The sequence below is a fragment of the Cyanistes caeruleus genome, chromosome 12 (genome assembly GCF_971803275.1).
Source record: "Cyanistes caeruleus chromosome 12, bCyaCae1.hap1.1, whole genome shotgun sequence".
Lineage (NCBI taxonomy): Eukaryota > Metazoa > Chordata > Aves > Passeriformes > Paridae > Cyanistes > Cyanistes caeruleus.
This window is the reverse complement of record NC_141712.1, coordinates 20,931,697-20,947,257: the sequence shown is the minus strand read 5'-3', so window position 1 is coordinate 20,947,257 and position 15,561 is coordinate 20,931,697. Positions and strand designations below refer to the sequence as shown.

At 65.3% G+C, this 15,561-nt stretch overlaps 2 protein-coding genes across 2 annotated transcripts; both read right to left on the bottom strand.

Moving 5' to 3' along the window:
* Positions 1-237: 237 nt before the first annotated feature.
* On the bottom strand, positions 238-8,809 carry LOC111944815 (cadherin-1-like). The gene is made up of 16 exons (XM_086847984.1): positions 8,665-8,809; positions 8,447-8,561; positions 5,123-5,349; positions 4,891-5,022; positions 4,654-4,809; positions 4,436-4,580; positions 4,148-4,320; positions 3,646-3,774; positions 3,356-3,541; positions 3,032-3,276; positions 2,790-2,932; positions 2,465-2,692; positions 1,740-1,961; positions 1,523-1,653; positions 1,285-1,428; positions 238-1,205 (listed from the first exon to the last, which is right to left on the bottom strand). Exons 1-16 carry the CDS (start codon positions 8,719-8,721, stop codon positions 993-995), a joined length of 2,646 nt encoding a protein of 881 aa, XP_086704110.1. The 5' UTR covers positions 8,722-8,809; the 3' UTR covers positions 238-992.
* An 899-nt stretch (positions 8,810-9,708) lies between these two features.
* On the bottom strand, positions 9,709-15,438 carry LOC147650915 (B-cadherin-like). The gene is made up of 15 exons (XM_086847982.1): positions 15,242-15,438; positions 13,397-13,593; positions 13,212-13,322; positions 12,943-13,098; positions 12,722-12,866; positions 12,434-12,609; positions 12,216-12,344; positions 11,950-12,135; positions 11,617-11,861; positions 11,391-11,533; positions 10,978-11,202; positions 10,655-10,873; positions 10,436-10,566; positions 10,210-10,353; positions 9,709-10,135 (listed from the first exon to the last, which is right to left on the bottom strand). Exons 1-15 carry the CDS (start codon positions 15,381-15,383, stop codon positions 9,923-9,925), a joined length of 2,562 nt encoding a protein of 853 aa, XP_086704108.1. The 5' UTR covers positions 15,384-15,438; the 3' UTR covers positions 9,709-9,922.
* Between the last annotated feature and the right edge of the window lie 123 nt (positions 15,439-15,561).

Here is a 15,561-nt window from a genome sequence, read left to right as displayed (position 1 = left end):
TGTCCCAGGCCTGGAAGTGCCCAAGGCCGGAGTGGCCGGGGCTTGGAGCAACCTGGGACAGTGGAAGGCGTCCTTGCCCTTGCAGAGTGGTGCAATTTAACATCCTTAAGGTCTCTTCCAGCTCAAACCCTTCCACGATTCTGATGGCCCACTTGCCCTGTGGAGGGGGCCACGGCCACACCTGTGCAGCAGGTAAAGCCTTCCAGCACCGGCAGAGCCTCACGCACAGGAAAGTGGTTTGGTTTTCTTAAAACAATTTATTTTTCAATTTTATATAAAAAACATGCAATCAACACTTGGCCGCCGCTGGTTTCACAGCTTGCGTCAGACCCTTTTCCCATGATAAAAAATACAAACTGTGATGACAGCTAAACACAGAGGTCAGGATTTTGGGAAAGCCCTTTGATTTTGGAAAGTACCTTTCAATGACTGCACGCTAATTACACCTGGGAAGACGCTAATTACACGACACGGGAAGAAATCAAACCATAATCTGGGATACGGAAAAATAGAAATCTGCCTGTACATACTGTAGTAAATACAATTCCCTGCGATGCGGGAATCACCACCTGTGATGGTGCATCTTTGGTCTGTGTTGATCGAGTGCCTGGTCACACTTCTCCATCAGCAGGTTCACGATCTGAGCCTGTGTGGGGCTGGGAGCACGAGGTATTTTGGAGAGCGCCAGAGAAACCCTTTTTCCCCGCATGGAATAGGGAAGAAGGACCTGATCCTGCCCCCCACAGCTGGGAGCACCTCAATTCCAGGATGGGGAATGGATTAAACTGTTCCATGCCCTGGAGCCAAGGGGGCCAGGAAACACCCAGACTACCCCAAAACCCCTCCATCCCCCAGCGAGCCTGAGGTTTTCTCAGTGAGGGGGACTTGGGCACGGGGTTCAGGAGGTGTTGGAGGGGGTTTGGCCACCCTGGACAGAGACCGACGTGAGTCCAGAGGGGTGAAATGAGGTGGCAGCGGCAGGCTGGGGGTCCCTAATCGTCCTCCTCGCCGCCGCCATACAGCTCGGCCAGCTTGCGGAAGCGGCCGCCCCAGTCGTTGAGGTAGTCGTAGTCCTGGTCCCCGTCGGAGGCGGAGGAGTTGAGGGAGCTGAGCGAGGTGGCTTCCGAGCCGCTGCCCTCGTAGTCAAACACCAGCAGCGAGTCGTAGGGGGGGGCCGTGGGGTCCGTGTCGGCCGCCTTCAGGTTCTGGGGGAGCAGAGGGGTCAGTACCTGTGTCCCTGCGCTGGTGTGGCAGGGATGTGCCACCCCCTGGGCCAGGACTCACCTCGTCAATGAAGTTCCCGATCTCATCGGGGTTGGCGGGGCGAGGCCGGTACTGGGGGGCTGGCAGGAGGGTGGGGGCCACATCATTGCGGATCACCTCGGGCCGGGCGTCCAGCCCCCGGTGCAGCTGGCTCAGGTCATAGTCCTGGGGGGACAGCAGGAGTCAAGGCTCGAGGGACAACTGCAGGCACCGCCACCAGCACCGGGTGGGCAGGGTCCAGCAGGCACAGGCATCCCACCTGGTCCTCCTCACCACCACCCTCCTCGTCATAGTGGTACACATTGTCCCTCATGTCATCCTCGGGTGGGAGCAGCGGTTCCTTCACCACCTTCCTCCTCCTTGCGAAGAGCAGCAGCAGCAGCAACAGGACTGCAGGCACAGGGATGGGGTGTCAGGGCAGCAGGGAGAGGGTGACCTTCTCTCTGTCCCTATCATCCTCATCCCCGGGTACTCACTGAGTAGCGCCAGGATGCCCCCCAGGATGCCCAGGATGGCAGGCACGCCCATGCCACCGGAGATGAACGCTCGCTTCTCGCAGTTCTTGGCTGGCCCCTCGCAGCTGCAGACCTGGGCTCGCACCTGTGTCACCTGCTCCTTGTTCTGCGCATCCAGCAGCTTCAGGAAGATGCTGTACTCACCCGGCTCCAGCTCTTTCTTCATGGTCAGCTTCACCAGGTCTTGGTGAACCACAGAATCATTCGGGTTGGAAAACATCTCCAAGATTACTGAGTCCAGCCATCCCCCAGCACTGCCAAGGCCACCACTGACCCATTTCCTGAAGTGCCACATTCACACAGCTCTTAAATCCCTCCACGGATGGGGATTCCACCACTGCCCTGGGCAGCCTGTTCCAATGCCTGACCACCCCTTTCCATGAATTAATTTTCCCCAATATCCAACCCAAATCTCTCCTGGCACAACTCAAGGTTGTTTCCCCTTGTCCTGTCCCTTAGGAGCAGATCCTGACCCTCACCTGGCTGCACCCTCCTGCCAGGGAGTTGTGGAGAGCAAGAAGGTCCCTCCTGAGCCTCCCCAGCTCCCTCAGCCACTCCTGGTGCTCCAGCCCCTTTCCCAGCTCTGCTTTGGGAACACCCTTGGCGCTGGCACAGGACTTTGTCCTGTGGCAGGTGCCCAGCCTAGTGCTCACGGCAGAGCCAGCCCCAGAGCAGGTGGCACCCACCTTGTTGCACCACCCTGGCAGTCCAGTTGCTGCCGGAGCCGTGCATCAGCTCTGCCTGGAAGGGGTAGGTGTTGGGGGGCAGGTCCTTGTCGATGATCTTCAGCGTCTGCTCCTCGGGCTGCCGGTTGCAGATGTCGAAGCTCCGGGGCTCTGGCACGGGCCAGTTGTCGTTCACATCTTGAAGCAGGAGGAGCAGTGTCCCCATGCCGGTGGCAGCTTGTGGTGACCCTGTGGGACTGAGAGTCAGCAAGGCACCCAGGGAGGGGCCTGGACACCATGGGGGCACACGGAGCTGGGCACGGGGACAGCAGTTGGCCATCCTCACCATTGTCCACAGCCAGGACGATGGCCTTGTAGGTGCTGTTGATGGCATACGCTGATTCCCGGTCCAGTGTCTGGATTGCCGTGATGATGCCGTTCTCAGGGTTAATGGCCAACCACCCCGCGGGGTCGCTGCCCATGCGATACCTGGGGGCAGCCAGGGGTCAGCAGCGGGAGAGAAAGGGGCACACGGGACAGTGCAGCCCCTCAGACACCCCAGCAAAGCCCCCACCACCCTCCACTCACGTGATTTTCTGGTTCTGGTCCTTGTCAGGATCCTGGGCTGTGTAGGAGGCGATCTGGTATCCCACTGGCACATCCTCCCTCACCATTACCTCCTTGACTGGGGGTATGAACATGGGGGCTTCATTCTTGTCCCTGACCACCACCAGGACAGTGGCTGTGGCAGGGTTCAGGGTCACAGTGAAGGGGACCTCGTTCTCCACTGACACCACGAGCTTGTACTGGTTCTGGGTCTCATAATCCAGGCCCTGGGGGTGGGAGAGAAGCCGGGTAGTGCCAGCAGGGAGTCAGCTGGTGCTGAGGCAGCCATGCAGCAGCAGGACCCACCTTGGCAGTTTTCAGAATCCCATCGTTAGTTTTGGGGTCAGTGCTGATCTCGAAGTCGCCCTGCGGGTCCCCACTCTGGATGCGGTAGACAGCATGCCAGGCTGGGGATCCTGGCAGGTCCTGGTCTGTCACATGCAGCCGGGCCACTGTCACCCCCACCTCGTTCTCATCCACTGCCACCTCATACTGCAAAATGAGACAGGGACAATCACCTGTGTGGCCCCAGGCACCCCAGGTGGGGGCTTGTGCCACGATGGTCAGGGAGGACAGCGGCCGGGGCCAGTTGGTACCATGCTGGGGTTGAAGATGGGAGGGTTGTCGTTGGCATCAGTGACTTTGATGATGGCAGTGGCAGTGTTGGTCAGGCCTCTGCCCTCCTGGTCTGCAGCCTGGATGATCAGTGTGTAGTTGGGAGTGGTCTGCAGGGAAAAATCACCTAGTTAGGGCTGGGGTGGGGACTGTGGTCTTCCCCTCCTCCAGCCATCACCTGCCTGCTCCTCCACCCTTCTCCAGACTCGCTGTTCCCTGCTGGCACAGAGGCAGCCAATGTCCCAGCTGCCCACCTGAGGGGCTGGCACTGCACCCACTCCAGGGCTCAGCAAGGCTGGAGGTCCCTGGAGTGTTTCCAGCACAGCTCGAGGCTGCAGACACCCCTACAGCCAGGGACAGTGGCCCAGGGATTGCATGTCCCAAAACCAGATAGACACCAGGGCTCCTGTATCCCTTTCTCCCCATAGCACATCCCGCTGCAGAGTAGCTGCAGGCTCCCCTGAGCTGTGGCAAGGTGCCCACCTCCCGGTCCAGTCCTGTGCCAATGACACTGATGATGCCCTTCTCGGCATTGATGGTGAACATGTCCTCTGCACTCTTGGGCTCCTCGCTGAGGATGGAGTAGCCAATGATGCCGTTGTTCACGTTGATCGCATCATCTGCATCTGTAGCGTTCACGGTCATCACAGATGTGCCTGGACATGGGGACAAGTCAGGGAGATTTTAATGATGGGACAGAATCCACTGGACACGCTGGCACTGCTCCCGCTCAGGGCTCTGTGTGGTCCCAGCTCAGAGTTCCCCACGTACCCGGCTTTGCGTTCTCCTCAATGTAGCCAACAAAGACTTGCTGGGTGAAGACGGGCCGGTTGTCGTTCTGGTCAGTGACGGTGATGATGATCTCCATGGGGTCTTCCACGGACTGCCCGTTGGCTGACACAGCATGGGAGTAGAGCTGCAAGGGCACAGTCAGCGTGTGTGCCGTCCCCAGGACCGTCCCCATCCTGCCACAGGCTCCCCTCACTCACCACATATTTATCCTTGTCCTCCCGGTCCAGGGGTTTTGTCACCTCCAGCCACCCCGTCTCCCGCTCGATGATGAAGACACCCACGGGGATGGTGTCTGCTCCCTGCCCCGTGATGCTGTAGAAAACCTTGGTCTCCTTGTCCTTGTTGGATTTGATCTGGCAGCGAGGCAGGAAGAAGATGAGACATGTCCAAGGGGACCCCCTTGGACCCTGCCTGGTCCCTGTGGGCACACGTACCTGCACCAGCTTCTTGGGGAAGGGTCCCCGCTCATTCTCAGGGCAGTTGATGGGAGGAATGACCCAGTCCCTCTTCTGCCGCCGGAGGCCGTGTCCATGCTCCGGGAAGGTCAGCACGTCGGGTACCGTGTCCTGTTGGGACAATGGCACCACTCAGTGCCAGCACCTTGCTGAGCCCTCTGCACCAGGGGCAGGGGCTGCTGTGACCCCAGGGAATGGGTCTGTGCTTTACCTGCTGCATCCTCTCGTGTGGGTGCTGGCGCCACCGCTGGCGCAGGGTCACCTTGGCCGAATGCTTCTTGCCCGTGGCGTCCCAGGTGTGCACGGCAAAGGCGATCTCCCGCTGCTGGAGCTGCACGGGCCGGGTGGCAGAGACGATGCCATCCCTGCTCACCTTGAAGCGCGTGTCGTCCGGGAGGAAGGCGGCACGGCGCGGCTCACCACAGTCCACAAAGCTCACTGGGGACAGGGGACTGAGTGGCAGGGGGTTCTGGGGACATGGGCACACACAGCACAGCCACGCCCCAGCGGTGCCGGGGATGCTCCACACGCAGTGACACTTGCCCTGCCAGGATTCCATCCTGGGCACAGCACACAGTGCACCCCTGACCTGGCTTTGGTCTAGGACAGGACATGGCAGGACCTACCGTGCCACAGGATCCTGCCAGACAGTGACAATGGGGCGAGTGGCACCTGGCACAGCACGTCCCGGTTCCTGGCACCATGTACGGCACGGCACCAGGCACGGCACATCCCCATACAGGTGTATCCCTGTGGCACAGCATGTCACCACCACTGTGCCCATGCTGCTCCAGCTGCTTTTCCAATAAAGACCAGTGCAGAAGTCCCTCACCTGCACTGGCACCCAGTGCCCTGGCAGACAGACCCCTCAACCTGCCCAGGTACGTCCGGGACCCCCAGCCCCAGGGACAGCGGGCAGGCGGGGTCCCGATGTCACCAGCTTGGCAGCGGGCTGGGCGCAGCAGAGCTGGGCCGCCGCGAGGCAGCGGTCAGCCGGCATCACATGAGCCGGGCCGTGCTCCCGAACAAGCCCCCTTTGTCTGGGAGAGAGCTGCTGGAGCCAGCGGCACCCAGGCTCCGGAGCCAGCCCTGCCAGCATCGCCCCGGCAGGGGACGCGCCGGGGTGGGCGGGAGGCAGCGCGGCCCCCATCGGAACGGAGCCCGTGGCTTACGTCAGCCCACGGGCAGCCCAGGAATCCGGGGTGGCTGTGCCATGGAGGGGGGAGCAGTCGCTGCCCCCCTGCCCACCCCGGTGCCCCCGACCCGGCCCAGGAGCAGCCGGCGCGATGCCAGCCCCGCTCGCCCCACGGCGGGACCCCCGGGCAGGGCTGGGGGAGCCGGTGGGGCCGGCTGGGCAGGAACGTGCCGGGGCAGGCGGGGAAGGAGCGGCAGCCTCGGGCACAGCCGCAGTGCTCGGCCCTGGCCCTGGCAGCGGGCCCGGTGGGTGCAGCGAGGGGCGGCACGAAGCCCCCAGCCCCACACGGGTGCACCGAGCGCTCAGTGCTCAGCCCGCACTGCATTCCAGGAGGGTGCTCAGAAACAGCTCCCCTCTCCCCGCTCTCCCCCCTTCCAACTCCCCCCCTTCCCACCTGGCCGTGCACAACCTGTTTTTCCAGCTCGGCTGAAGGAGGGCTGGCCCCAGCCCTCCTCTCCCCGGGGCTGGGAGCTGGGGGTGGAGGGGGGGCCCTCTCCTGGGAATGGTGGGGGTGGGAGAAAAGGAGAACTCAGGGAGTCCTACAGGGGGATCCCCCCACTTCAGTCCCCCACCACCACCTACAGGGCACTGGGACAGCCAGGCTGCCAAGCAGGGTGTGGGGCCGAGACCCCACTCAGGGAAACAGGGCAGCCCCCCAAAGCCACCTGATGCCCTGTGAGGTCTCAGCGGGGCTGGGCACAGGCAGAGCAGGGTGTCACCATCCCCGCAGTGCCACCAGCACCGTGGGTTGCACACACGCGGCTGTGCCAGGGCAGGGGGCTCACCCCGGGGTGAAGGTGCTGCGGGTGACACATCCACTGACGTCACCCCAGTTTCGCCGTGACTTCAGACTCTCGAGGTTTCTCCACCCAGGGCTGACGGGGACTGTCCCAGCCCCCATCACATCCCCACCGCCCCAGAGCCCCCCGACCCACGGAGCAGAGCCCTGGTGATGCCACAGCCCCCACGCAGGTGTTGCTGTTCGCCGCCCCGGCGCCGCGCAGGGCCTGTCTGGGCCTGCTGGAAGGAAAACACCGCGCTCAACTCATCAAGCTAATTACAGGCCGGCTCGTCAGCCTGGCCACAAGCTTTGGGGTGCTCTGTGGCCCAGCATGGCCTGGCATCCACCAGGCTCGGCCACCCCATGGCTGGCAGTGCCGTGGCACAGCTATGAATCACTGGGTGCAACACAGGCCTCAAGGGCAGATGGTCCCTTCCTTCCTCCCACGCCCTGACTGTGACCGGAACCCAAAACTGAAAGTGCTGGTGCCAGGACAGAGGATTCCAGCAGGTCTCAGTGCTGCAGGAAAGTCACAGGGCTGCCCGTCACCCTGGTATCAGGCCCTGCCCTGATGGACATCGGTTTCTGCAGTTAATGATCAACCCCAAGGCAAACAAACACAATTCCTGGGCTATGGGGCAGGGTCCGAGTCCCGGCTCTCCCAGGAAAAGCCGTTACGGAACTGAGGATGTTTGGGAGCCCTTGGTGTAGCACTGGGTGCTCAGTGCCCCTCAGCTCTGTGCCCACCCAGCCAGCCTGGCACACACACTGCGTGCCAGCATCACTCTCAGCATGAACTGGTGCAGATGGTGGCAGCCCCTGCACACAGCCCCAGAGCCCACGGAGCCTTTTGTGGGGGCCCCAGAGTGGCAGCAGCTCCCCAGTGCCCCCTTGCCACACCCGAACAGGGCTTTAGTGCCAGCACAATGGGACACCAACATCCCCAAAAGCCTAGGAGCCCATTCTGGTGCCCGTCCCCATGCCAAGAGCTGCTCTGGGGGCCTACACTGTGGGTCCAAAGTGGGGCTCACCCTGGTGAACCCAGGGTGCCAGGTGAGGCACGGGGCAGGGCAGGCGCCTGCGCACCCCACACCCCAACCTGCCGGCCCCAACAGGTCTGCGGTGCCTGAGTCAGCGCCGCCCGCGCCGGCGCACCCCGGGGAGCGGCTCCTGCTGCCCCCGCGCCACGACTCTGTCCCACCGTGCCAGGACCACTGACTGCCGCTTGCCCTGGGACCACCACAGCCCTCAGTGCGGCCCCACCGCTCTGGGGGACACACCAGCCTCTGTCCCCCATGCCACCTGCCACCACAGCCAGCCTGTCCCCACCGTCATGGCACTGTCCCCACCGCCATCCCCATGGCACCATCCCCACTGCCACAGCACTGTCCCCACCGCCCCATCCCCGTGGCCACACCAGCACCACTCGGGCACGGAGCCACGGCTTAACGTCCCCCATCGCCCACCCCCATCCCACACACCCCCCGTCTGTCCCACAGTCCCGTCCCTGTCCCCACAGCCACCCTGCCCTCCCTAGCCGGTTGTCCCCGTGTCCTTACCGCGTCCCACAGCCCGTCCCGCCGCCACGCTGTCCCGCGGCACCGTCAGGGCGAAGGTCTCGGCGGTGAAGCCGGGCTGGCACGACGCTGCCCGCTGGCACAGCCGCTGCCCGCTCTGCCCGGAGAGAGACCTTAGCACCGGGCAGGCTCCCGAGCAAGGTCCCGCTGCCCCGGGCAGGGTCCCGGGCAGGGTCCTGCCGCCCCATTCCGTGGCTCACCTGGAGCAGGAGCAAGAGGAGGCAGAGCGGGACCGAGCAACCCGCCCGCCGCCCCATGGCCGGTGCCGGTGCCGGTGCCGGTGCAGGTGCCGGTTGGTGCTGGAGGGATCGGGCGCTGCCACCACGGAGTCGCAGGTGCGTCCGGTCCCCTCCCGATCCCTCCCCGCAGGTGTCGACCCCGCCGAGAACCGCCCCGTCCCGCCCCGACGGGAGGCGGTCCCGTCCCGCCCGCACCCGGGATCCCGGTACCCCCGACACCCGCTGTCCCGGTACCCCCCACGGTACTGTGTACCCTACCCGGCACCGTGGAAGCCCCGTTACTCCTTCAGCCCCCGGTACCCTCAACACCCCGGGTGCTCTGCCCGTCCCGGGTACCCCCGGCTCCCCGTGCCCCTGGTACTCCCGGCACTCGTGCTCTCCGTGCCTCTCCCGTCCAGGGCAGTGGGAACAAGGGGTGCTGCTGGGTGACAGGAGCCAGGAGTACCCCAGGGTGTCCCCACAGATCCCAGCTCCGCCACAGGGGACAAATATCGTACCCAGGGATCCCCCGGGCAAGAAGGACCCCTCCTGATGCTGCAGTCCCTGGCTTCCCCCACACCCCTCTGTCCCAAAGCACAGCACAGCTGGGGGTGACCCTATGGAAGGGGAGCCCCTGTGCCATCAGCTGCCCCCATCCCATGCCTGTCAGGAGCTGATCCTGGAGCCACTGGGAGACCCCCAGAGCTCAGGATCCTGCCAGGGCCAGAGGCTGCTGTGCCCACCCATGCTAGCACCCATGGTCCGGCTGCCCAAGCCAGGAGGGATTTAGCACCAGGAATGCCCAATGCCACCAGTATCATTCCTGTGAAGCACAAATTGGTGGTCAGTGCCCATCAGCACCCCTTGGGGACAAGGACACCCTGGGGGGGGGCATGGGTGACACTGCAGCTGTGCCATAGGTTCCACACTGTGGTGGGCAAGGGGGCCCAGGGCTGGGGAGGGTTCACTGCAGGGCTCAGGGCAGCGCTGATCTCCAGGGCACAGAGTGACACAGAGCCTGGAACATCTAAAAAAACCAAATCCTTTATTAAAACTGACCCAGCTCCCATCCCCTTGTCCGCAGCATCACACGCCATCATTCCATACCTTAAAAAATAGATAACCACAAAAACACAGGCGAGGAGGTGAGGGGGCTGCGCTGGGGTGGGGGGCACGGCAGGGGGAACCCCCAAGGCACAAAAGCAGCAATAAGGCGGGGGCAGCGGCAGGCTGGGGGTCCCTAATCGTCCTCCTCGCCGCCGCCATACAGCTCGGCCAGCTTGCGGAAGCGGCCGCCCCAGTCGTTGAGGTAGTCGTAGTCCTGGTCCCCGTCGGAGGCGGAGGAGTTGAGGGAGCTGAGCGAGGTGGCTTCCGAGCCGCTGCCCTCGTAGTCAAACACCAGCAGCGAGTCATAGGGGGGGGCCGTGGGGTCCGTGTCGGCCGCCTTCAGGTTCTGGGGGAGCAGAGGGGTCAGTACCTGTGTCCCTGCGCTGTCACTCCCCAGGCTCTCTCCAGGTCAGGACTCACCTCCTCGATGAAGGTGCCGATATCGTCGGGGTTGGTGGGGCGAGGCCGGTACTGGGGGGCTGGCAGGAGGGTGGGGGCCACATCATTGCGGATCACCTCGGGCCGGGCGTCCAGCCCCCGGTGCAGCTGCCGCAGGTCGTAGTTCTGGGGACACACACACACACAGGGAGAGGGGCAGAGTCAGGTTGCCCACGCTGTCACCAGACCCCTGACCCCCCACACCCACCTGGTCCTCCTCGCCGCCGCCCTCTTCCCCGTAGTAGAAGATGTTGTCCCTTGTGTCATCTTCGGGCAGCAGCAGCGGCTCCTTCGTCACCTTCCTCCTCCTCATGAAGAGCAGCAGCAGCAGCAGGATGACTGGGGGGAATAGTGCCATCAGTGGGGACATGTGTCCCCCAGGTGCCCAGGACAGGGGTATCCCCACAGCCCCAGGAGCCCCACTCACGCAGCAGGGCCAGTAGCGCGCCCAGGGTGGCGAGGACGAAGGGCAGGGCGGTGACAGGCTGGGGTCTCTGGGGACAGCCCTGTGCCTGCCCCTCGCAGGCACAGACCCGTGCGGTGACAATGGTCACTTGGGCTCTGCCCGGCTGGTCCAGCAGCCGCAGGTACACGCTGTAGGTGTCCGGCTCCAGCGGTGCCACCAGCTGCAGTGTCACTGTGTCACCTGTGTGAGACTGGGGGCTCACGGACGATGCACCAGGAATGCAGCCACAGCACAGCTGCCTCTGCTGAGGACCCCCCACATAATGTTCAGCCCCACTGCAATACCTGTGTCCCCCACCTCCACAGCCCAGCTGTCCTCCGAGCCGTGGGTGAGCTCGGCGCGGAAGGGGCCGGTGTTGGGGGGCAGGTCCCGGTCGGTGACGGTGAGGAGCTGGGGCTGGGGACTGCGCTGGCAGACAGTGATGTCCCGTGGCTCGGCCTCGGGGCCGTTGTCGTTCACATCGAGCAGGGTGAGGAGTAGCGTGCCCGTGCCCGTAGCCGGCGGTGAGCCTGGTGGGGACAATTCTGGAGAGGGGACCCCAAACCCAGGACTCTCATGGGGCTGGGGTGCCCCGGGCAGGGGTGGGGCCAGGCAGCCCCTGCACTGCTCCATGCTGGAGCTGGGATGTGTTTCCTGGTGATGGCAGCACGTGCCCCTCATGTGGGAGGGGGAACAAGGGCCCTTTCATGTCCCTCACCATCATCCACGGCCAGCAGCATGGCCATGTAGGTGCTGTTCTTGACGAAGGGGGACTCGCGGTCCAGGTGGTCCCGCGCGGTCACCAGGCCATTCTCGGGGTGCACAGCCAGCCAGCCTGCCGGGTCGTGCCCCACCAGGTACCTGGGGGGCACAGGGGAGCTGGTGCTGCAGCGAGGGGCAGCGGAGACCCTCCAAACCTCCGCTCCAACCCCGTCCCCGCTCACTTGATCCTCTGGCCCTGCGCCTTGTCAGGGTCCTGGGCCGTGCAGGCGGTGAGGGTCTGCCCCGGGGGCACATCCTCTGACACCGTGGCCAGCTGCACCAGCGGCACGAACACCGGGGCCTCATTGACATCCTCCACGGTGACTGTCACCGTAGCAGTGGCCATCGGCAGCTTCACGACGAAGGGGACCTCGTTGGCCACTGCCACATGGAGCACAAACTGCTGCTTGGCCTCGTAGTCCAGACCCTGGGAGAGGGGGAGACACGGGCAGTGAGAGCGGCACAAGCAGGACCCCACTGTGGGCAGCACCGGGGGGACATGAGGTGACACAGACCTTGGCGGTGCGGAGGATGCCCTCGTTGGTGGCAGGGTCGGTGGTGATGGCAAAGGCACCCCCGTCGTTGCCACGCAGGATGGAGTAGACGGCTCGCCACGCCGGCGTGCCGGGCTCGTCCAGGTCAGTGACAGCCAGCCGGGCCACCTCCCGCCCGGCCACGTTCTCCGGCACGGCCGCCTCGTACTGCAGGTCAGGGGCACCATCAGCAGCACGGCCCAGCACGCACCAGGGAGGGTCACACCCAGTAGGGGGGCCCACATTACCGTTTTGGGGTCAAACTCGGGGGCATTGTCATTGACATCAGCGATCTCGATGACAGCCAGCGCTGTGGTGGTCAGCCCCTCCCCATCCAGGTCAGCTGCCTGCACAGTCAGCGTGTACTCCCGCACTCGCTGTGGTGGACAGACAGACAGACAGACAGACACTCTGTCAGCCCCTGCTTGGGGCTGGGACCCCTGCCCCACGGTGCTGCAGAGCCCACCTCCCGGTCGAGGCCGCTGGCAATCACGCTGAGGGTGCCAGTGGCCCGGTTGACGGTGAACATTTGGGGATGGGGCTCCCGTGGCTCCTGGCTGAGGATGGAGTAGGCGATGACACCATTGTAGGTCTCCACCGCATCATCCGCATCCGTGGCTGTCACCTGCATGACGGAGGTGCCTGGGGATGTGGGTGTCCAGGTAAGTGGGATGCCGAGGGGAACAGTGCCGGGGCTGTGCCCAAGGAACATGGCTGGTGGAATGCAGAGATTCCCCAAGGCATGGGGTTCTACCTGGCAGAGCTCCCTCTGGCACAGAGCCCCTGAACACCTCCTGCGTGAACTGGGGCTTGTTGTCATTCTGGTCTGTCACTGTCACAATGATCTCCATCGGCTCCTCCACTGGCTTCCCGTTCTCAGACACGGCGTGGGAGAAGAGCTGTGGGGTGGGGTGTGAGTGGGGGGCCTGGCAGAGCACCCCAACATCCCCCTGGTGTCCCCAGGCAAGGACCTACGTGGTACTTGTCGATGTGCTCACGGTCCAGCGGCTGCGTCACTTTCATCCAGCCTGACTCCTTCTCAATGGTGAAGATGCCCTCGGGGGGGGCATCTGCTCCCTGCCCTGTGATGCTGTAGAAGATCTTGGTGTCTCTGTCCCGGTTGGATTTGATCTGGGAGGAGACACAGGACATGCCAAAGGGATGGGGTCAGTATGCCCCGCCCCGGTGCAGCGGGGATGCACCCCCAGCACCCATCTCCATGCCCAGACTGACCAGCCTCATACCTGAACCAGCTTTTTGGGGAAGGGGCCCCTCTCATTTTCAGGAACCTTGATGGGGGGGATCACCCAGTCCCTCTTCTGCCTCCTGAGAGCAGCGTGAGCCCTGGGGAGCTCCTGTGGGATGGAGGTGAATGAGGGCACAGCCGGCTGGGGGAGCAGGGGATGGGGGATTTGCGGTGCAGCATTACCTGGGGGGAGTGCCTGCTCTTTGCAGGAACTGGGGCAGGGTCTGGCTGGCCAGCGGCATACCGGGGGAAACCAGCATCTTGGGGGGGTACGGCGAGAGCCCTGCCCACCCCCGGTAGCCGCACGGAGCCCCCGTCCTCCCGCACCCCGACATCGGGCTCCTCCGTCCTGTACGGCCCTGCGCAGCCTCCGGAGCTCCCTGCGAGGGTGAGGGGTCAGGGGGATGGGGGGGACCTCTCCCCCAACACCCCCGAGCCGCAACCACCAGCTCCAGGACCCCGCGATCCCCCAGGGTCCCGAGGCGGAGTGAGGCTGGCGGCGGTAGAAGAGGGGGAGAGGACACCAGGATCGGGGCAGGGAACACCGGGCGCACCGGGCGCCGTACGGGAGCGCAGTGGAAGTTTCGGTGGAAGTTTCGGCTTTGTTTCGCAGATGATGGGAAATTCCTGGGCGGGCAGAGCCCTGCCCCAACCCCCTCCCGGTGTGTCACCCCCTCGGGGCTCCCAGCCCCCCGTGGCCAGATCACTGGGCACTCAATCTCCCTCCCCCGCCTACCACGCTGCATCCCTCGTGCTGGACACAGCCCCGGCTCCGCTCCCCCCGGGGAGAGGATTAGGGGATTAGCGGGGCTGAGCCAGCTCCGGGCGGCCGAGCGGCCCAGGGCGGGACGCGGAGCGGGGCTGGGGGGGCTGCGGAAGGCGTGGAATGGGGCACGGAGAGCTGTGCCCCACACCGGAGGGATCGAGCCCAGGGCCGACGGTGGGGCCATGTGGGGAGCAGCAACCGTGCCCCGAGGGCAGTACCGGGGCCCCTCCCAGTCGCGGTGGCCGCGATAAGAGACTTTGATGGGGCTGGACGGGCATCAGTCACCCTGGCAAGCCGGGCACGAGTTGCTGTTCCCACCGCAGTGCCAGGCGGCACAGGGGGTACCCCACCGTGTCCTCGGGGGTCCCTCCGTGGAGGGCCCACGGGGCTCCGTGCCCGCCGGGTGCCAAGGCGGAGCCGCACGGTCGGTACCGGGGCCATGTAGTGCCCACGGAGGGGGTCGCAGCTGCACTGCCAGACCCCAGCCTGTGCCCACAGCAGGGGCCTGGCAGCGCCCACCTCCAGTCCTGGCAGGCTTCGCTGATGGAAACGGGATGTGGTGTCCACAGCAGGCGGAGGTCGGGGCCGCTCCCTGGCACTTACCGCCGAGGAGAGCTTTTAGTGCTCCCGCGGCCATTAGACGAGCGCTGGCTCCGGCCGCGTTCCCGGGCAGCTCCGATCCCCCGGGAGCCGCCGAGCGAAGAGGGCAACGGGCCCGGGCCAAGCGCCGGCAGCGAGCCAAGAGCTGGCAGCAGCAGGACCCTGCCCAGCCTCGGGCCAGCCACAGCCCGGACCCCAGGGCCGGAGAAGGGTGGCCCTGGGGCGCCCAGCCCCATTGCCGGCCCCGCGCCGGTCACCCACCCTGCGGGGACCCAGCCCTGCTCGCAGCGGGCGCCCCATGGCTGTGGGGCTGGCATCAGCCGCCAGCAGCCCGGTGAGATCAGACGGGCACCGCCAGCCCCCCGGGCACAGCCAGCCCCATGGCCAAGCCCCACAGCCCGGGGGGAGCACAGATCCGGACCACAGGAGCCCGGCTAGCCCCATGGCGCAGCCCCACACCCGGGGCACAGCGAGCTCCTCCCGAAAAGCAGCGGCCCCGCCACCGGGGGCAACGCGATCCTGATCCCGGCAGCGAGGGAGGCCCTGCCGTCTCCCCAGTGTTCGGAGGCCCGATTCCCGATCGCGGTCCCGATCGCGGCCCCAGCCCGTCCCCGAGGTGTTCCGGGGGTCCGGTGCCGCCGCGCCCCGACGGTGCGAGTTACCTGGTGCGGGGAGCGGCCCGCGGCGCAGCCCCGGGAGGACGCACGGCGGGGACGGGGAGAGGGCGGCCGCCGGCAGGAGCGGGGAGAGGAGGAGGAGGATGAAGATGGAGAGCGGGCAGAGCCCGGAGCGCGGCCCCCGCATGGCCCGTCCGTTGCTGTCGCCGCCGCCGCCGCTCCGGTCGCCGCCCGCCGCGTCCCGCCCCGTCCCGCCCCGCAACGCCCCAGGTGAGGCGGCGGCCGCGCAGGTACCGCCCCGCCCCGGAGAGCGGCCCCAGCACGCCCCGAGCATCCCCCGGCAATGCCCTGGACCCCTCTATTAT

Excerpts from the sequence above, each read along its gene's own strand:
- LOC111944815 (XM_086847984.1), bottom strand. The coding sequence starts at position 8,721 with ATGGGGCGGCGGGCGGGTTGCTCGGTCCCGCTCTGCCTCCTCTTGCTC. Across the intron at positions 4,810-4,890 it reads TCCCCAAGAAGCTGGTGCAG|ATCAAATCCAACAAGGACAA; the intron begins GTACGTGTGCCC and ends CCTCGCTGCCAG. Across the intron at positions 4,581-4,653 it reads AGGACAAGGATAAATATGTG|CTCTACTCCCATGCTGTGTC; the intron begins GTGAGTGAGGGG and ends GTGCCCTTGCAG.
- LOC147650915 (XM_086847982.1), bottom strand. The coding sequence starts at position 15,383 with ATGCGGGGGCCGCGCTCCGGGCTCTGCCCGCTCTCCATCTTCATCCTC. Across the intron at positions 12,136-12,215 it reads CCGAGTTTGACCCCAAAACG|TACGAGGCGGCCGTGCCGGA; the intron begins GTAATGTGGGCC and ends CCTGACCTGCAG. Across the intron at positions 11,862-11,949 it reads GCATCCTCCGCACCGCCAAG|GGTCTGGACTACGAGGCCAA; the intron begins GTCTGTGTCACC and ends CCCCTCTCCCAG.